This window comes from Bombus bifarius, unplaced genomic scaffold (assembly GCF_011952205.1).
Source record: "Bombus bifarius isolate JDL3187 unplaced genomic scaffold, Bbif_JDL3187 scf7180000008045, whole genome shotgun sequence".
Lineage (NCBI taxonomy): Eukaryota > Metazoa > Arthropoda > Insecta > Hymenoptera > Apidae > Bombus > Bombus bifarius.
In genome coordinates, this window is record NW_022884411.1 from 919,869 (window position 1) to 942,264 (window position 22,396).

Here is a 22,396-nt window from a genome sequence, read left to right on the forward strand (position 1 = left end):
TACATCTGCTGCGGATAAAAAGACTCGACGAAGCGTATACAAGTACGTTGACGATTACCAAAGCAACGCAACACTTACCTATGAAATCACAGTGATGAACGCGTCTCTTTTCCAGCTCGGGATTGTTTCGCCTGTTGAATTTCGTGGTGATGCTCGGGGCCTGAATTCTATGAGGAGCATTCATAATGGACGGCTGTGGATAGGGTGGAGGCGGCGTCCGCCTCGGTGGAGCCCCTATCGGAGATCCAGGATCGGAAATCGGCGGCGTGAGCGGGGAAATGTACATTAACCTAGTCATCGAGCCGTAGAGCGGTGACGTCGCGCTGCCACCGATCTGATTCCCGCCTCCGTGGTGAGTCGTCGTCGAGTCGTTGTTGTTATTATTGTTGTTGCTGTTCCCGGTACCGTTATTGTTGCTGCTGTTGCTGTTACCGTTCGCATTGGCGTTGTTGTTGCTGTTGTTGTTACCGTTGCCATTGGCGTTGTTGGCGGTACCGGTGCTGTTGTTATTGGCGCTCGTGTTGTTGTTGTTGTTGTTATTGTTGTTATTGTTGTTGTTAGGGGGGAAAGTCTTGAAAGCGGCAGGCGCGGTCCGGTGATGAACGACTTGCGGGCCGGTTGGAGGGTTCGGATGACCGTTCGCGTAGCCCGACACCGAGTTCGAAGCGGGTCCTTCGAGGAGGTGCAAGGTCGGTGGCGGAGGTAGCGGTTCGGTTTTGATCTCGACAGGCGACAATACCGGCGACGAGACGTCGTCGGTCTCCATTTTGACGTGCGACTGCGAGCCCAGCATGTCGGCGTTCTCCGGGTCCAGCTTTTGTATACTCGAGGTAATATCCTCCCAGAGCGGCGGCCTGAGGAACACGTCGTCGTCGTTTCCCGCGGGCTGACTCCTCGACGAGACGAAGCTCGCCTGCGGTCGACACACCGGCCCACCAACCTCGAAGAAGTCCTCCATTTGCACCGAGGACTCCCTCGGCTCCTTCTCCGGGTCATCTTCGTCGAGCTTCTGCAGTCGGTCGAGATCCTGTCTACATAGCAAAGTGTCCAGGTCCGATGCCTGCTGGAAATAGAAGACGGACAAAGTGGAGAATACGAGTGGAGAGTTTCAGTTGCGTTTGCGCGCGATTTTGCACCATCACGATGCTCCGTCTTCGCCTGGCAATGTCGGATCGTCGCTCGTGCGAATCGAAAGCCGAACAAGCAAATAGCGCGATGGGTCGGGAAGGACGATATTTGGGGCCAGTCGGAGCCGGTGTAGCTTAAGCAAGCAGCAAACAGGTAAACAAGCGGGTGACTTGCGATATGCTGATTCACGAAAGCGCATGCGGCACGTTGTTCTCGGTTAATATGCAACGACCGCATCGAGGGCTGTGCAGCATGAGGTCTCCCACACTGCACGCCTTCGTATGCCAGTTCTATGATGCATATAACGACTGTATAGCACAGCCGAAGGGAGAGAAGAGGAGACGAAAAGAAAGAAAGGGGAGTAGAGACAGCACAGTTTCGTCTCGAAGATGGGAGGGAGCGGGCCAATGCCGCGTCATTCTTTGCATGATTTGTACACGCGCAACGCGCGCCGCCCTCGTGCGCCGTTCTGTGCGGGCCATGCTGTGCCTCGACTTGCCTTTGCCTTGCCTTGCCTTGCCTCGCCGTGCTCTCCACGCTTTCGACGACTGCTCGTACTCTGCTCGCTCAGACCGCATAACATTCCGAATATTTTAATGCGTCGCTATACAATCGCTATATGTAACGCCCCTTTCGCGCCCCCCTCTATCTCTCTTTCTCCTCTTCCTTTCACCTGGATGCGTGCATGAGCAGTGGCTTTATCATTTTCACGCCGGTTCGATAAAATACGATGCCCCGGAAAGTGGACGAAGGACGAGGCACAAGGTAGGTAGGTACTTACCTATATGTTTCCATAAGCATAGAAACGAGATCAGGCGGGCGTACACTTTGAAAGTTCAGCTCGAAGAATTTCGAAGTACCCCGTCAGGCTCCGTTACGACGCGGATCGAAAGAAACGGTATGGAATACGTAAGGTGAATTTTTAAGCGTCATCCTCGTGGGTCGGATTTGTTATCGAGGCGTAAAGAATTCCTATTGCATAGCGTTCGCGGTACACCGATGCGAGATCGCAGATAAAACAGGTTGAACTTGCCCCCGATTCTACCACTTTACCGCGATTAAGTAATTACGAAGAGCGACGTAGAACCGGAAAGATTCGTCGCAAATGACAGAGTATCGCGCGCGCTACACACGGAACAAGAGTAACAACGAGATACGAATTGGCAAATATCGCGGATAAGTGGGAAACTGTTGTTTGGCAAATGGGGAAATTCTGCATGTTTCAACGAAGCAAGATCTATGGTGAAGTTGACGCGATAAACAGCCGAAGCCCTTTTACGACGATATCGAAGGTAGAAGATAAAAGAAGATCTCGATGATGGAAGAATGGATGAAAAAAAATCTCATTGGAAATTTTTGAACGATTCTGGCTCACCGTCCGGCAAGCTTATATAGTGATTTATGAATTATTTACACAATGAATTATTCATCGTCGGAAGATTGGTATACTCGCAACACTCGATCGTACCTGATATGCAATTTGAAAAGGAGTTTGTAGCGAGGTACGATATGCGCGCTTGCGCGCGAAACATTATATTTAAATGCCATATCGTCTCGACCAGGATGGATGCGGGCTCTCGTGCGCGTTCATCGATAAAATAACCAGCAACGATCGCAAACTGCTGCTTTCGTCGTCGTATTGTTATATCGCGTGTAAAAGGAAACGACGGCGAAAACGGTAGAAAAGAGAAGAAAAAGAGAGAAGGGAAATTGGTGAAACGGTAGTCGATGGATCCTCGTCAAATTTCCTTCGTCTCGCGTTCTTCGTCGTCTTTGCCTGCACCTAGCGAGACACACGCAGTTAAGAAAAACGTTGGATACAAATTTTGCAGAATCTTCGACAGACAATGCGCCGAGTGCGACGCTGAGCGGCGAAGCTGAGATTGACTATCGATGAGACTATTAGGAGGAATTCGATAGTCGTTGATATTGTTTTTCAAGTGCCGCCCTTCTGCGCTCTCGGTTTTCTCGTCTTTTTCTCTGGTCGTTCAGGTCGGTCCGAGCGTGTCTCTTGACTCACGCCGTCGCGTCGCGTCGCGTCGGTCTCTTTTTCGCGTTGCGATAATGATAGTGCGGAGCGTGAGCAAAGTTCGTCCATCCGGCTATTAATGCGCGTAATCATAGAGTCAGGGCCGTCGGTGTTAATAATGCGTTTTCGAATCTGTCAGAGCGAGAACGAACACCCACGCAGTCGATAGATAGCGCGTCGTCATCGTAGCTGGCGTGTAAGATGAAAAACCTTTGCATCCGTGTTCGTTCGCTCGTGCCGCCTAGTATTTTTTATTCCGACCAATCGCAGCTTCGCGGCCTCGCGACTCGCAAAGGAACGCGCAAGCGCACGCGCGCCTTCTGCCCCCATTTACCGCGATTCCACGATTAATTATCCAATTCGCGCACTTTCTGTTCCGAGTCTCCGCAGAGTAACGACTAACTAAACTCAAACATCTGCTCTTCGATCGAACCGCATTAGCCTCGATCTTCTGACATTTTGCAGCTCCTTCACGAGGAAAAACATTGCGCATACGAGATTTTGCAGGATCGGCTCGGTTCCAGAGATCGAAGACGCAAAGATGTGTTGGGTCGGCAACTAAGTGATTGCGGACTTTGTCAATACAACCTAATGACAAAATCCGTAATCACTTAGTTGCCAACCCATGAGATACGACGAAGGCGCGAACGAGGGAAACGCGCGGTTTTCCGGTTTCTCGCGTCGTATATTCTAATTATGGGAAACGAATGATAGAACGAGATCGGCAACGGTGTATCGACAGGTTTATCGTTCGGTGTATTTATCGAGTGCCGAGGCAAATGGAAGGCGAAAGATGAATGAAAAGCCGTGAGCAGGAAAGCGGCCATAGCGTTGGCGGTAACGAAGCGTAGCGCGCAGAAGCGAGCTCGCCGAATCAATCTGGCGAGGCCACACCCTCTGACCTAAAGCCGTATTATCGCGATAAATGCGCGGGCAAATGTCAGCCGTGCGCACTGTCGGCCATTTTTCTCCAAAGCTTTCGACGAACGACCTGCCAAAATCGTTGCATCGACCTCGCGCGACCGTACTCGCGTCCTCGACTATCGCCACGCGGATTACTCGCTCGCTCGCTCCGCTGTCTCGTCCTCGCGTCGCTTTCTTAGGACTCGAAACAGCGAACGAGCAACGCGATGGTCGACCAGCGCTTAATGGCGCTACGAATCGAACTCGAGGAAGCTTCATTTAGGAGCCAACACGATGGAAATTAAGGGACGCGCAAATATCTGACTTCACAGGGAAAATCCGTGCACGTGGCTGCTACGTTCGACTGGAACAGCTCGTCTGTGACTTCGCTCCGCAGCCAACTTGCCGCTAAGATCGCGTCACCAGGACTCGAGAAAGAGGAATGCGTATGCAAGTTGTACGAAAATAATGGTGACCGTACAACAGTGTCCTTTCTCGTACGGCAAGCCGGTAATTTAGTTAAATGATGGCGCGAGATGGGCGACGCCTGTGGCCCGAACAACCTACCATTCGAGTAAGAAGAAGAAGAAGAAGAAGAAGAAGAAGAAGAGGAGAAAGAAAGTTTTGGGACCAAGGCGAAAAGAAAGAAACTGAGGGGGCGTGGCACAATCAAGGATTAAGTTCAGATGCAAATTTACGTTTCTCGAGAATGCCACTTGCCACGGCTCCTCCCTCGAAAATCGATCAATCCCTCGGCTCCGGTTCGCCAACTTTGCAGTTTCGACAAGCTGCCCGCGTCCTTCTTTCGTCCATCACGCGCACAAATTTCATATGTAGCGGCACATGAGTCGATGGAAGATTCGAATCGGTAGAGACTCATATTCTTGTGCCTCGGAGTGCCAACGTTGTTTCGATTTGCTAGGTTTAAAGGTAGACTCCGGACAAAACATTATCGCCGGAGTTACTCCAACTATGGGGAACAGCAAGTAATTCCAACATAGAAATTCTTCAACGATTCCAATGGAAAACTCTAAGATCCTTAATAGATGCACCTTGGGTGTGTTACTAACGAAACAATACATCGCCACCTCAAGGTACCCACAGTCAAAGAAGAAATATGCAAATCAGTAATAGATATAGCATAAGAGTCAACAACCACGAAAACCCACTAGCTACTCAATTACTCGACATGTCGGATCAGATCCGCAGGCTAAAAAGACATCTAGATTCAAGCACTAGATTCAATTAGAATCAAACACACGATAAACACTTATTAAACACGACATAGTACCACGCGAGAAAAACTTACTTGTAAGAGAAATTTTGGTTTTTCCGTCCCTTTTATTAAAAGTTCTTGTTGCCGAGGATTCGAACTCCTCGCGACGCGTCGTCTTCAGTTCTGGGCCTCAACGAGCGTAGCTAGATGCCCCACCAAAAACTTACTTATAATTCTCAATGAGACTTGATTGTAAAATTCATCCGGAGTTACGTTTGAACTTACGACTGACTATTGCAATTTTATCATTCGTCTCTTTAACAAACCAACGCGTATAATAATCCACCTCAGATATCGTCGCGTGCGATATCGAGACGAGGCGACGTCCATTCGGAAGATAACCAAAGATCGCGACCGTAGAAAAGAACAGGAAGCTGCCAGCCAGACCGACGACCTACATATCGAGTAGCCAACTACTTATTTCGCAAGTTTGAGTAGTTGGAACACGGGAAACGTGAATTTGCTTCGTGCTACGGACAAAGGAGCGGAGTCTGCGCGTACAAAGTCGTAAAGGAAGACAGCTACGTGGTTCGAGTGATGGCGGAGCTAGGCGAGGCAAGGTGAGAATTTATCCAAACGACGAAAGAGGAGAAACGATAGCGGTCGACGAAGAACGGTATCGCGAAACGCGGAACAACGGCTAGAGAAGGCTACTACGTTTGGCAAAGAGAGAAGGAAAATACCATTCATTCGCCTATGTAGGAATTTTCGGATTCGATGTTCGTGCAAAAAGGGAAGCGTCTCTCGCCTGGTCTCATCCTGGCTCTCTCCTCTTCCTCTCTTTCTCCTCTTGGCGTTCGGTGTTCGAGGGGGCTGTACTGCCGCGGACACGTAGATTCTATCTTGCCATTCAACCGCCTAGGTAATAAAACTCTCGCGTCCATTATTTACTTGCATTATCGTTACTTTACGCCCACGTGGACGCGCCACGTATTTATGGTGAAATTATTCAGCATTATTCCGCGGATATGAATAACGCGAGAGATACGACCCACCGATAGGCGGTATAATTCGCTAAATTTTCAAAAGTTCAGCAAGAAGAGAAAGAAAGTTGTTTTCTCTGCGAGGGTCTCGCTCGAGTTCCACGCGGTCGCTGGAAACGACGAAGAGACGTACGGACGACAACTGGAAGGAGACGGCGCGCGAGCGAACGAATTGCTTTCCACGAGGGTATCATTGTTCCCCATACATATTTCGTAACTAGATTGGCATTTCTGATGCAAGTCGAGCTACACTGACCTTTAAACAACTTTCTTTAGGCTACGCGTGACTTGATCTCAGAACTCGGCTTCTCGGTTGCCTCGTTCACCTACTTGATACTACGTGTTACGTGTTAGGTGGTGTACGCGCCTGTCTACACGCTCCGTGTTCCAAGTGTAAGAGCATTAAGGCCTGGAACTGCGCGATTTCCGATACCTGCCGATCGACAAATCACCTTCGAATCGAGTTATTCTTTCTTTCCTAGAACCTGCGCCGCCTCAAGATATCGCGTCTCGACAAATCGTCGTCACGCTATCGAAGGCTCCGACTATCTCGCGTGTACGATCCTCGCGGACGCGACTCCACCAGGCGAGCAAAGTTTCCGTTTGCTTGTTGCAGTAAACGGACCAAGCTCTTTCCGAACAAATCACAACGCACGATACGGAAACGAAATGCCTCGCTCGATGAGAAGCACAAGTGGCTAGTTCGCAAGGGAGCGCACTTGCATCATGCGCGTTACGCTTAGGTTACGCAAGTTAAACGTTAGCGTATCGGCGGTGACGGCGAATTAATACGTCGGTTAAAATACATCGAGGCGGAGTGAAATTAGTGCGGAAAGCAATACGTGGGATATTTAACTTCACCGACAGTATCGCAGGAAAGATCAAAATGATTGCGCAAATCCGTGTTGCAAATTCTACTAATGGTGTCTGTGTGGCCGTATTTAGATGTATAGGAGGGTTGATAAATTAGGTTGCAGTGGCCGCGACGATGGTAGAGATCTGTTAATCCTATCGGTTGCAATTTAGCAAAAGAACTCGATTTCCGGAAAAATGCGTCTCTTATTGGAAGAATGTGTGGCGGATCGGTACCAACAGGACGCCGACAAGTCGAGGCATCAACGCGGCGCAACACCTCCCGGGCGATCCGCGGGTACCAACCGCCAACACCAGAGGGCTACTACGACGACGAGTTTGTCTATCTCGCTGGCGGTCGAATATACGATGTCACGATACAAATACCGCATCTAGCGAGACTCCCTGTACGTCTAAGACAGGGACTACCGGACATAGCCTTACTGACGAGTCCACCGGTAGTCCCAGGACGAAACCTTTTCACCTAGCTCCAACTACACCTCCTACAAATGCAAAGGAAATTCGAAATACGCGCGTTTTGCGGATTGAACTAGCCCGGTTACCACGCCCCGTAACGCTGACCTGGCGTATACGTGGCGTTACCGTTAGGCCGCCGACAAATTGCCGTGGTCGAAATTATTCGCCGGTGTTTTTGCTTTGAACGGCGCGAGACAATCGCGTCGAAGAAAATCACGCGACACGACGCGCCGCGTCTCGACGCGCTCGCTCACGATTTCACCGTAACCACAGGGCAGGAAAATTTATGCGCGCAGACCCACTGCGCTCTCCTGCCGTTAAGCGTATCATAAATATGAAACAGAGGAAACGAAAGGACGTTCGGGCGACAATGCGCCGGACGAAATAATACGTCGCACCGAGCGATGTCTCTCCGGCTACTTCTCAGCCTGTACGCTGCGCATACCACGCGAATACTCGCGTTATTAGAGAGACGAAGGGAGGAAAAGCGAAGCGGATCGCGATATCCTTGACGTCGGATACGAAACGACGACGATGGTCGACCGGACAGTGACTTTCAGACCAGAAAATTACTTAATGAATATGGACATGCAACGCATTATGGGATATTAAAAGGCACGTGCGCACGTGCGCGCGTGGGCACATCTTCGTTGTTTCGTGCCCTCCCATCGCGCTGCTTGACAGCCGACAGTTTGCGTTGCGTTAGTCAACGCGCGACGAACCAACGCACCCCTCTCTTCCCTTAACCTTTGCATGGAGCGATGAAGGGTCGCGCGCAAGCCTAACCGCGCAACACAAGATACCATTTCACGCTGTTTACCTACGAGAAAAGGGGGGCCACGTTTGGAATCGACCACGGCCGTCGATACCTGCCTCTGCCAATCATTCGAACGTAATCAAATTCTCGTCGAATTTTCTCCCCTTTCGGCTCGATCGGTCAACTATCCCGCCCCGATTCTCGTTGACGCCTTCTGGTCGTAGGAAACACCCAAATTAAATTGGCCCGGTTTTACGGCTGTTTCAGCCTGGAACGTCTACACGCTGCTTCTTTTTAAAAACGTGGCCCGATCGATGTGGAACGTTTCTATCGATAATTTGCGCAAGTCGCGTGGCTGATCTCCGGTTGGATATATCGTTAGGGCTTACGGCACGGCTGGTAGGCCGGTTGGCTCGCCTGCCGCTTCATCATCGATCTCATTGTTAGACGGTCGTCTCACGCGATTCGCGCATCCTGTGAATCCACTCCCCTCGTTAGGAACCACGCGTCGTATATTACACGAACATGCCGCATACTCGCCAACGCATAAATCTACGCGCAAGGACAAATTGCCATTAAATCGAACCATTAAATCGAAGCGACCGGCTTTCCTCGCTCGGCCACGAAACCTCGCCGCTGCTAAGAAAAACTCGTCTTGTTTCTTTCGAATCGCGTCGATTGCCACGATTCTTACCGTACGGTTTTTCTTTCGGAGACGTACGCGCGCCATAGTAGCAACGAAAGGATCATCGCTTCAAGTTGAAGGGGTTGCGCAGAATCAGGCGGCATTACGCCGATAATTCCGTGGCGATTAAACGGCCGGCATCGTGCGTTTTAAGCGAGTGTGCTTTTTGCGCTGACCGTTTCATTATCGTACCTTATTAAATTTCCAGGTGCAGCGGTCGGATGATTCGCCGTCTCGCTCGTCCCTTGTGATCACGATCGCCGCTGCTCCACGCGCACGATGATCGACGATCATGGTCGCTCGGAGGAGGAAGATTATCGTTATCGAGCCAGAGCAGTTACGCAATGACGCGCATGAGTCACTGAAAAGTCGTTGCAGGGTGATCCCTGTGGCAAAACCGGGATCACTCTTGGCAACGACGTGCCGCATTAGCGTGATTACACGCTTCGCTCGCGGACGAGTCAGCTGGTAGCGCGTTCAACTTCCGTGCTACCTGGCCATCCCCCTTGTAATTTGCACCTGGTGCTTTGATTCTATCTACTCTGTGCGCCGTAATCCCGATAATACCACCCCCGCTTCGAAGCTGTTAACACACAGGGACGCAAGCGGTCGCCAACTTTTTCCATAGTCGCTGTTCCATTCGCGTTGCACGATCGCTGTGGCTACCTTCGTTCGCGTTCTCCTACCGCGGTTTCTCATCGTTCGGTTAAACAGAAGGAAACGCGTTGGCCGGCCAGCCAGGTACGGGTGATGCTATAAATCAAAAAATGGAAGAAACCGTTTAATCATCTTGTCGGCTCGCGGTTCGTTCGTATACGTTACAAGGATCGACTATTACGAAGGCGTTGTTGCGTTGACGAAGGCTATACCGCGGCTTTCCGCTCAGAACATCGTTATGGTCTCCCTCTTTTTATATTTTCTCTCTGTCGCTCGCTCGTTCGCTCGCTCTGTGTGTAGAAACTCACGTAAACTCGGCTGCTAACCCCCGCCGCTAATGCACTTTTAATTAATTAAACGAGCCAATGGGGCGGCCCCTGTTCCTTCGTAGTCTCGTGCCGACCTCGCGTGTCGACTGTCCGCTCTAGGTGCAAACTCATCCCTCCGGAGAGAGAACTCCCTTTCCCACCCTCTTGCCCCATTGATCCGTCCTTTTTCATTCTCTTTCAAACTGTCCTCGCGCTTCCGTTACTGCCCGATATAACCCTAGCTTAAAAGCTTTTAGCCGACAAACGAGCCGCGCGATCCTCTTCCCAATCACGTGGATCCTTTTCTTTCCTAGCTATCGTGTCCGCTCGTGTTCGATTTGGACGCGCGTATCAATATCAATTTCAATCCTCGTTTCTTCGAATTGACTGGGAAAGAGAAAGAAAGAAAGAAAAAGGGAAAGAAAAGAAGGGTACAGGTATACCGATATTTTTCAACACTAGAATTATCACGCCAGTCAAATTGACTGGTTTTACAAGTTTATTTTTGAATTCCTACTTCATGTTATATCTTTTTTCCGCAATGATGTAATGACTTTCGCAATAATTAAATGAATAATATAATGAATTTTTGTTTTGGTTTCTATGCATCCAAACTGAAAATAATTTCGTATCAAGGCTACTTATACCAATACCAGACAAAATGACTGGTGTTTGCCGAAGTGTAAAAGGGTACTGTAATCTGTTTATCAAACACCAATTAACCAGTTTCCTCGTTTTGTACAACTTCCCACGCGTTTTTACAATTTTTATCGTGTATCATTCGATGTGACGATATCAGTTGTCAGGAAAATTTCGGATCGATCGCTAGATCGCTAGATGCTAACGCTAGAAATACCACAGTAATCAAAACGACTGATTCTACAATTTTATAAATGTGTCAACCCTCGTTAAAAACATAACGTACTGCATAACATGGAATTCCTTCTGTAAGAAAGTAATAAATCAATAAATATACAAATATTCTATTAGTACGTATTTTTTCAGGACCAGTCATTTCGACTGGTTTTGGTAGAAACAGCTTCGTGTTAACACTTTGACTGTTACGTTGGTCATTGGTGGCCGGTGCGTTTGAACTTCTTACAATTGTAAAAATTGTATGAAAATTGACAGTTGGAGTATTTTGAATATAACCGATAAATAGAAGATACTTTGAAATAAATAGTGCCCCATTGAACGATTAAACGTTTTTATTAGAACATCGATAAAAAAAAAATGAGAACAAATGTTGCATCTAACGGTGCACTGTGTTGAAACACTTTAAACATAAATGTGGCTCGTCAATACAATCTGGACGATAGGTGGTCATCCTTTTGGTCCGATTCTTAGCAATTTTTCGTCCTAACTGTTTAACATTTTTTTATAGCACTCTCTGCAAAATTTTCGTGCCAGGTACGCTTGCCCTTCTTTCTTCTGCGTTTCGTATCGCCATCTTTGTGGAATAAGTATATTTGACAGCTCTGGTGAACGGCACTGTGTAAGGTGCGTTGCGAGTGCCATTCTAAAATCTGATACCTCGATTTTTGTTTTTTTTTGCTTGTTTATAGAGTATCATCGCGTTCGAAATTGATGTATTTAATAATAACTCTAAAGCTAATTTTATATACCACTCGAGGTTTTCTTCTATGTAGTGTGGAATATGCTATCGTTCGATCTGATAAATCTACAGCACATTTTCCTCTGTTATAATCTACTACTAACTACCATTGATTTATCACAAACATAATTTTTTTCCGGACCGCTTCCATTTCAGCCGAATGTTTCGTCGAAATCATAAAAATAATCATAATACTGTTTACTAATATCTTCTACACGTTTCGACAATATATTCTGCACGTTTTGCTTACGACGAAATAACGAATGCGAATACTTTGTTGAAATAAACGAAGCCTTGTTATAATATGTCGCTATCAACTGTTAGCAAGGCGCCACGATGATCACCCACCAATAAGATGAACGGTCCATTGGGAAGAATGTTGTCTTACGTCATCAATTTATTATTTTGCCATTATATGCTTTGTATGATAAGAATACTCCCGTGGCGCCCTCAGCGAAACATGTGATCTCGGCGTGGCAGTCAAAGTGTTACTATCGGTAGTTTTAGTGTTAACCTATACAAAAGCCTGGAATCTGTTAACGCGATCTTACGTTCGAATATCGATCGTTATCCACCTTGTGCCTAGTTTACGAGCACCGCGATCGCCGCTATTACGATCATTGCCAGTTTAAGGCTATAAACCGGTTATTAAAGTTAATTACATGTATTTCAAGCTGAATTAAACGATGCGATTTAATCCGTTTCGTAGGCCGGTCTCTGCTCGCAACACGATTCGCCAACCATCCTTCCTTTTCCCAACGATTTTCCTCGCTATTTACAAGCCTACTCCACCCACACCACGCTCCAACCGGAAAGACTCGCGGCTGTTAACCGCGACCGTTCACGAAGAAATTGCGTCTTCTTCTTGGAACGAAGGAAACGATGGCGCGACGAACAATCGACAAAGTAGGTATCGAAATCGAAAGACACGACGATATTTACGAGGCTAGAGAACGGCTCAGAGAGAGAGAGAGAGAGAGAGAGAGAGAGAGAGAGAGACAGACAGACAGACAGACAGACAGAGACAGACAGACAGAGACAGAGAAAGAGAGAGAGAGAGGTGACCGTTACAGTCTCGTTAATTAAATGGTTTATAAGCTTGACTAAATATTCGAATCTTTGCATTCAATTAGTTACGGGTCGCCGAGGGCGATGTCTCGAAAAGCGCGACTATACACGGTAGATAGGGTTGCTTGGGGCTGCGAGATGCAAGACGATTAGAATGAATGGCCGCCATAAATCAGGTTGCTCGTTGGAACGGACGCGACGCGACGCGGCTCGGCGCGACGCAAGGGGGTGCAAGGAGGTGCAAGGAGGCGCGGAATACGTGGACTCGGGTTAGCTCGTCCTACCGCTACCTGGGACCACCGATCCCGTGGACCTCCGCATCCCGTGCATCGTTTTACCATCACAGCTCTCCCTTTCGCCGGTTCTCTCCGATGTGCTCGCGAGCCTCGTTTGCCCCGTTTTCTCCTTTAACCGTGGCTAATCTAAAACCTACTGCTCACGGTCGCGACATCGGCCTATCCGAATAATGCTGATCCAGCGGCCGCTTCTTCGTTCGGTTCGTGTTCCTTCGGCCGTGCACGCGCTTGTGCTCGTGCCCGATCCCGCTCGTCGACCCGTGCCGTGCTGCGGCTTTGTTCGTGTCCACCGAAAATAAACGAGCCACGAGCTGACACGGTTCGAACGAGCCTGCTTTTTTCCTCTACCTTTTTGCCCTCCCCCTTCCTCCAGCTCGTCGTCCCTTTTTCTCTCTGCCTGTCTGCCCTTGCACCGCTTTCAGACGGATCTAATTATCGCAGTCGCTTTTATTGATTCGCCTAAGAATTTATTAGCCTGTGACCTCCGCACTCGCGGCCTTCGTTTTGTTCGCCACGACACGGCTAACGACACCGGCCCATGAAACTTCACTCGTTCGGCTCTCGATACGAGGAAACTACGTGGCTTCGCATCGGCGAAACGACGTCGATTCCGACCGATCGAATCGCGTGCTGTTTTCGATCATTCGCCACTTTGCAGGCAGCTGCGTGTTCGTCGAATGGCGCGATCGAGTTCGAATACGGCAGTTCCTGGATTCGTAGTTTCGTGGAAAACGACACCGTATCTCGTATCTCGGCGGAACGTTCGCAAAGCCGTGCGCACGCGCGTCTCTCAAGCTGCCCCGTAGCCGTAACGGATGACACACTTTTCGCGGAAATTCGCAACGCGAGCGAAACACGTAAAACGAAGAAAGCCGGTGAAAGCTGGAACATAGTGATTTTCATTGGCCACGGGAAATCGCCACCCCTGATTCGCTACTCGTTTAGCTGGCGACCCAGGGAGCCAGCCATCTGCAGAATCAACATCTCGGTCGAGGCGGTAGCGATCGGAAAGTTTTAATACTACGAAGAATCCGATGATATCTCGGTAAGGCGAAGACGGTGTCGCATCACAATACGTGGAACGTGATCCTTGCGTCAAGCAGCGTATTCATCGATATAAACTGCTCGTTCGCTTCATCCCCCTAACGATCCTGCCGTCGATCAAACTACATGTCTCAAATATCCAGGTCGTGCAGCGGTCGTAAAGCGGTGTATTTCGTGAAAACTTGTCTATTGAAAAACGTCGATAAAGATGATCGATGGAATGCTGGTAAGATACCAGCAGCAAAATTCTACCTTTCGGCCAATTGCTTGGTAGGATTTTTAGTTCACGCAACGGCCACTTTCGAAGATTTCGCAGATCGTACGACGATCGACTTGTATTCGTCGTAACGACGTTTGCTGCGCATGAATTCGTTGCTATTAATGGTTCCTAACGAGCAGATAGCAATTCCATTACGATTAGCCTGACGCGCTTTGTGCGGCTGGAATGTTTGAGCAAGTGCGTGGGCGTGAAACGTGGTCGGGGATGACGATTGTTCGGAGGCAGCAAGGTATATCCACGTGCGTGTGTAGGGATGCGCGTGTGTGCGCCGGTAAGCGCATACACGAGCCATGGACGAGACGAAAACTCGGCTCCTCCACTACTCCACTCAGCGGTGAGCATGTTTCCTGATGGGGTCATCAGCGCGAATTAACATACTGGGTGGACTCGTATGACACGCACACGTGCGCTTCTTTACCAACCTTTCCATCTGACTCAGTCAGCCTTTCTCTTTCTCGTCTCTGCCTTCTTCCTCTTCCCTTTCCTTTTCGTTTCGTCCCGTCACCCTCCCCCGTTTTCTTTCAATTTTCTTTGCTTTGTCCCCCGTGATCTGGTCTCGTCTTGTATCCTCTCGCCCTTTTCTCATTTCCTGGCTTCGTAGATCCGTCGCTCTGTCGTTCCTCTCACCTTTCCCCCTCTGTTCGCACCGGCGAAAAGGGAAAACAGAGACTCAAACGGTTTCAGACGGTGGATCTATCGATTTAGACGCGATATGACAGAGCACGCGAAAATGCAAAGCATAGCTACGTATGTTACATTGTCAATACCACCTAATGACAAAATCCGCAATCACTTAGTTGCCAATCCAATAGCTGGTTATCTCCGCTAAAAAGAAAATAGTTGAAAAACAGAGGAAAAACCGGCAAATGGAGGATTTTCGAGAGGCCACAACGTACAAACGACGTGTTTACGGTGTTTGTCTTACTTCGCTATGGCAAGCATACGCTTGGCCGCCTGCTTTTCGAATAATTATCGGCAAGCTTCTCACTTTGCCAAGAAATTATATCTCGTCTGGTGGTTGTTTTCTTGGGAAAAGCAGAAATTGACTCGCTTCGCCTAATAGGAATTCGTCGGCAGATCGATCTCTTCCTGGCTTAACCGAATACAATGAGACAATTACGGGCAGAAGATAAAGGAAAAGATAGGAAACGGATTAGACGACAGCCCACCGGTAGGCCGGCAGGTTCCAATCAGTGTTTACTCGCAAACGAATATCCAAGGTATTTATCATGGACAGCTTTTTGTCGACCTTCCATTTCATTTTCTCATCCAACGGTGTAGAAGGAGAAAGGCCGAGCAGTGCGTCAAAAAACGTCAAATCGAATCTCTCGCTCTCTTTCGCTGTCTTTCCAAGATTTCATGATATTTTCACCTGCGACAGATTTTACGTCGAATTCGTTGCCGAGCGCTTTACACTCTGCATAGCAAATATACCAGATTTTGTTTCCATTATTTATTTCTAATATACGTAAATCGTATCATAGTATCGCAGTGCATACAGTTCGTACGTCGTTCGGTTCGCGTGAAACGAAGTAAAAGGCGAAGCGAAGGGGCAGCTAAAGAAAAATTGTGTGCATTCGACGCCAATGGGCAACGAATTTTGTCGATGCGTCCCATCGGCAGTCACAGAAATTTGACGCGATGCGTGGCGAGACGAGGCAAGACGAAACGAACAGGAAGAATGGAATCTCAGCAGGACATTAATATCCAAGACTCGTGTTCTCTCGATAAAACGGCCGATTCCTCGCGCGCTTCTGCCGAATCTCACGGTATAGATTAGTCGTTGATAAGATCGACAGAGCAGGTAAAAGGAGCGAGTTCTTTAAAAGGAAATACTCTCGTCACTGCGTGTCACCGCCGCAAAGAACCGCGCGATCCTACGCGAATCCATACGTTTCGCTTGATTTCTTCTTTAATTCTCTCTCAAACCAATGTTCGCCCGATCGAAGAACCACGCGTGATCGATCTTATCGGATCAGACGCTACGACGAAGCGACAAGTATCGTATCGGCAATGGCGACAATGGCAAAGATCGAGGAACGCTGTGTTACAAAAAGCTTGCTCTCGGTTAATTTATCAATGTACACGGCTCGATAAAATTATCGTCAGACTGCGTGTTCCGTGCGCGCTGCTCGGAATATCCCTTTCGCGAAATTCTCGCAAGGACGAATCTTTGCCGCATGGAAAGTACGCGCGCCGATACCTCGTCTTTGTGTCATTGAGATGTCGTTCAACCGGACGTTTTTGCAAAGCCGATACACATTTCACCGCGTCGTTGATTCTGGAAACGGCAACGTGATATTTTATAGCGCCACTATTTTCCAATCCACTTCGTGCCACGCCGCATCCAGCAGAGATGCAAAAACTTGTCCGAATTCCAGCGCAATCTAAACGCGCGCCTCGGAACCTCAACATTCCGGTTAACGTTCAACTTTGGCTTTTCGGCTGGCAACCGCTGGCGAGAAGTCCACCGCAGCAAAATCGACTCCCGTCGAACGTCAAAACGTCGCGTCGCCAAACCATCTACGACGCGATGCGTGTCGAACCACCGTCGCAGATTTAGCCGCGGGTCGGTCGTTCTTTAGGTGCGAAACAATCGTGAAATGTCAGAATTTCATAGCCATAACCTTTTCTTTCAAGAATACGCGAGCCGGTTTCACGAACGCTGTCATCGTATACCTACGTACGTCACTGAATCTCGTACGGATGCATGTGCGTCAAGTCGCATGCCAACCACATTGCGCAACTATCGCGCCGCCAGGTCGCCAGAATCCTTCGCCGAGGATTTTAGCAACACCGGGTTTCACTGCTCGTCGTAGCTTTCCGATCTGCCGAGTTTACGCGCCAGTCGAGAAAAGAGCGCATCGAAATAGGAAAGGTCAGAATTTCGGAAGGATCAGATTCCTACGTTCTACCTAGCGCGTACCATGCTGTACAATGGCGGTCGTACGGTGGTTGATTTGTGACCACTAATTTTCTGTTCGGACACCGGCGCAACCTCGACCCACCACGCCTCGACGCCATTAGACGGTCATTCGGAAAACCAGCGACCCGTATCCTGTGATATATCGCGTTTGCCCACCGACCTATCCATAGATGCTGCCCATTCTTCGCGCTTAACACGCTTCTTCCTCGGAATAACTAGCTCTTCAGCTTCACCAGCGTTTACCGAAAATCTGTCCGCCCGATCCGCCCGATCCGCCCGATCCGCCTCCCTTCGTTCGCTCTGCCCACTTCCATCGTCTTCTATCTCCACTGCAACCATTCTGTCCACTAGATCTATTCCGTGCGATGTATTTTTAACGTAAACGGCGTTTACGAGACGCGAACGAACGTTCAATTTGTACGGCAAAAGGCTGGTAACCGTTGGACGGTAAAAATGCTTCAGTCAAGCGAGTCATTTTTAGCGAAAGGTTTCAGCGTCGATTTTTAGCGGCGTATGTTCAACGTATGTCATTAAATAATTATCGTAGCGTCACCACTATTACCGTATTATCGTCATTGTCGTATCATCGCTATTGCGAGACGAGAAAGGAAAGAGCGAAGGTGCCCTCGCCCGCACGCTTTGCGTATTCTATCGCGAATAATTATTTCCTCGCCGACGCTCACGCGCTAATTCTATCGTTTAAGAACTTGCGAATGATTGGAATAATGCGAAGCGAAGCTGGTGAACGCGAAACGAAAGCGAAATTTGGTATATCGATGCGCCACCGGTAATCGGCATCTTGACAAACATCGTTTTATCATCGATTGGTAAAACGTTGCGTGTTTAGGATCGCAATTATTTTACAACTTCCGAAAGAATTCAACACGCTTCGCAAACAGCGGATCGCACGGACCCATGAGCGGAACGTGCCATGATTATTCATCGATAACGTTATTGCTCGATCTAAAGTCTCTGGATGAACGTAGATTCGTCGCTGATACGTGTTTGCTAGGTAAAATAAGCAGTGGCCCCAGAAGGATTTGAGCGCATGGTCCTTTGTTTTCGAGAAATTAATGGAGAAATTACGTTCTTGGTGAAGCAACCTCTTGCGTTTCGAATGTTTTGATTGCTATCTCGATCCACAAATTTGTAAAAACACGTAGCGGTAGTATAATAAATAAAAATAATCAAAAATTTATGAAAATAAACTGTAAAAATGTAATGTTAAAAGGAACGCAATATTAATTAATTGATTAAAGGAATTTATAAAGTAAAGTATAAAAAATACTTATTAGTTTCTCGAAAATAAAAGACCATGCGCGCAAATCCATTTGGGATTGCTTTACCATCGACCTAAAGCATCGAACGTACACACAACCAATTCATTCGAGATTTCGCAGTTCTTGTCATTGCTTTGTTAAATCTTTAAGAAAACCGTTACCATTTCACTGTCATGCTTGTAAATCTAAATATTCCTATCTTGATACCCTGAATCCTATTTGCTATCTAGCTAACAGTTTTTCCAGCCGCGTACATTTCTTCTCCGTGAGTGATGCGTCGTTCAAGCGTGCGATTTATGAGGTGTTATCTTGATCCTAGCTTTACTGTTCAACCATATCTTTTCATCTGTATTGCGCAAAATTTTCATTCAAAATATCCTTTTCTTTTCTCTTCTTCCTACTTTTCTGCGTCCGATAACTACATTCCATAAATAAATTAACAAAAAAAAAAGAGTAAAAGACTACTTAGATCGAAATAAATCTTTCGTAAAGGTAGAGTATTAGCGGTTCTTATTATGTGGTTTCTAATATATATATATAAATATATGCGTGCTACGTTGCGATCGGTAATCGCGTTATCCCGATATCCCGATCTTCCGAAGCTTCCCTTTGTCCTGGAATTTTGGCAGGTGGCCCACCTGTCGACCGATTCATGCATTTCTACCGGACCTGCGATGCTCATGCTTCTAGGAAGAGAATACAATTTCCTTCGAGTGGAAGCTGGGGTCGAGGTTGGCCCGAAGGGATCAGCCGATTATCGTTTTCCTATCGGTAAACTGGTAGTCCTTTAACGACGATCGGTCAATCTTTGACACTTGTCCCTTGCTTGGGTTACGTAAGTTAACGCAATGGTTTAAGAGGTCGTATGGAAACGTTGGTCACATCGACCAGAAAGTATACAACGTGTAATAAAGGGCTGTTCAACCGACTTTTTCACCGATGTTTCCAAGGTGCCACTGTCGTGTACAATGTTCTTCGTGGAACATAACGACGACTAAACGATTGTATAGAATTGTATAGAATTTGTTCAAGCGTTAGACGGAGAGACAACGCAAACAACGAGTGATTCGGACGAGTGGTGTCCTAAGAAAGATAGGGATTGTGTGTGTGTGTGTGTGTGTGTGTGTGTATGTGCGTTTAAGAGAGAGGGATGAGAAAGAAATGGTAGAGAGGCAAAGAAAGAGAAGGAAAATAAGGAAGAGTGAGAGGAGTGGTATGGAGAGCGCTCACATCACATTCTAGGCTATTCCGCATTCTGTTCCCCCACTTTCCATCGTCCACAAGCCACCGGCTCACCTCTACGCCTCCGTGACTGCTGGAAAAGTTGTATAACGAACACGTACGCGTGTACCTGACACGTACATTCGCCTCATCGCAGTGTTTCGCGTCTAGATGTATACGTACGTCGCGGACCTCTATACGAACACGGCTACCTATGACACGGGGACTCACCTGCGTGAACACGTTCGCCCGTGTGCCTGTGCGCTGCACCGCTGCAAATTCACCAGCAGCACGGCCACTGGACAAACGACGAAGAACACGCGCACGCTCGGGGAAACACGCGTTCAAAGTTCCTTCTTGCTTGGCGCTGTTGCCAATTCCTTTTCCGATTTTCCTCGCCGATCCGTCGCACCAGGGTACATCTTCTCTTGCCTTCCCCTTTTCTTGCATTCTCACAAGACGTTGTTTCATTCCTTCCACCACGTACGAGCCGTTTAATGCAAAAGTGGTGTAAGTCGAAAAAGTTGATTACTCGTTAACGTAGGATAAACTAAAAATTCCGTAAGAGGACGAGTGGCCGATTCTCGCTTATCACGTTATTATCAGCGACCAACTAATGAAGATATATTTACACGGTTGCCGCGGAAAACGGAAGAACGATGCTTATGCTTTCGAGATGCGCGGTTCGAGCAAATAGACAAAAAGTTGACTTACACCACTTTTGCATTAAACGACTCGTATATTTTTCTTTTTTTCTTTCCCGCAACGGGACGATTTACTTCGCGCAGTTTCGCCAACGTCCTTTCAAACGTCCCATGCCAACGATCACGTTTTCTTTCGTTTTTTCCTCGCATACCACCTTTCGGGTCGACGCGACCACAGGACGCGACGCTATGCGATAACGTAGTATCGTTTAAAGTCAACTTCACGATCGGCAAACCTCTTGCGGACAAGGAGCTGACGCGAAACCGAGAAAGAGAAAGAACGAGCAAAAAAGGCGGGGGAAATGGCGGAGACACATATTCGAGTAGAGTGGCTGTTGCTGTAGAGAACCACAGCAAAACGTACGAAGATTCCATTACCTTACCTATTTTCCTACGGTTCTTTCTCAATTGCTATAAGAAGCGTGCAAAGTCGCGTCTACCTGTACGTTAAAAGGAGTCTCCCTCCTCTTAAAACGATCATGTTGAAGCTCTCCTCTCGAACGCGCCTCCACCTTCTAAAAATGTATCGCGAGCAGAACCATCAGTTGAACGTATTAACTCTTGAACGTACGTACGTATACTTGGACGTCCGTATATATGCTTGAACATCTGTACGTATACTTGGACGTCCGTATATATGCTTGAACGTCTGTACGTATATTTGCACGTCCGTATATATGCTTGAACGTCTGTACGTATACTTGAACGTCCGTACATATACTTGAACGTCCATATATATGCTTGGACGTACGTACATGTACTTGGACGTCCGTATATATGCTTGGACGTACGTACATATATTTGGACGTCCGTGTATATGCTTGAACGTACGTACGTATACTTGGACGTATCTCATTGCAGTATTATCGGAGAATGCGAACGCATTTTGAGTCACAGAACGAAGGAATAACAGAAACGTGTTTATGGAGTATTTGCGAGGAGCAGCGAACAGCAATGCGCTGGCTTGATCGCATGTTATCGCATGAAGACATCTTTGGATGGTAATGAGAGTGACAGCGCGCGGATCTGTACGCACGCGACTGTACGAGCGCTATGTTCAAATCGATTCGACGAGTTTTGTAGAAGGAGGCAACGCGGCTCAACTTGTAATCGAAAACGAATAATTGACGGCAATTTATGAGCGCGGCGAGTCATAGGAAAGAAGGTAGATGTCGTAGGAAGGTAGAGTATAATATCTCTAATACTAATAATAATAATAAGATACTCTGTAATACTAATATCTCGTATAATGAGCGTGACAAATTCAACAGTGTCCGCGCCGAAATCGTAAATTTGGCAACCACGTAATTTTGACAATGTACCCGACGTTTTCATCGAACGATACAAGTTTCTATCATTCGACCAATGCCATCTGCGCGGGTCAGAAATCGCGGCTTTCTCTTCGAAGAATATTCCGAATTCCAATAGAACAAAATGGGTCATACGCGATTCAGTAAAATAACGTAAAGCAAAAAATGTTGTGCGTCTGTTATCTCCGTATGAAACGAAAGAAACTTTTGGCATAACCTAATACGATAAGCGACACGTATACCTGTTCCCGTAAATCACGACCTTGAAACCGAGCATCTATGTAAATTCGCACGCCCATAAATGTATCGGGCTGTAACGTAGATAAGTTCGGGAAGATAAAAAAAATATGGAGTTTAAGCAAACTTACGTAACAACCGAATACAATTTGCGCTGCACTTGGTTCGTGCGACTGCATCAACCGCTACGTGTCTCTTTGCTTCTTCGCGCGGTTTCCGTCGCGTCTAAACGTCAGGATAACCATTTCGCTCTCGATGCTGTGACGAACAGCGTCGATGGCCGGTGGAACCGAGCGCGTGTTCTCCAGGAAGCACTCGGGAACGTTGGGAGGCACGCGAGGGCCAAGGCCGTACGCGCAA

The 22,396-nt window shown here is 47.7% G+C and overlaps 1 protein-coding gene across 3 annotated transcripts in view; it reads right to left on the reverse strand.

The window, feature by feature from the left end:
• Positions 1-22,396, reverse strand: part of LOC117207646 (serine/threonine-protein kinase phg2-like) — a 44,523-nt gene that overhangs the window by 8,999 nt on the left and 13,128 nt on the right. For 2 of the 3 annotated variants that reach the window (XM_033448045.1, XM_033448042.1), the window contains exon 2: positions 79-1,063. In XM_033448045.1, coding sequence (XP_033303936.1) covers positions 79-1,063 — 985 coding nt within the window. The remainder of the gene's footprint in view (positions 1-78; positions 1,064-22,396) is intronic. The other variant, XM_033448044.1, reaches the window with a different exon arrangement.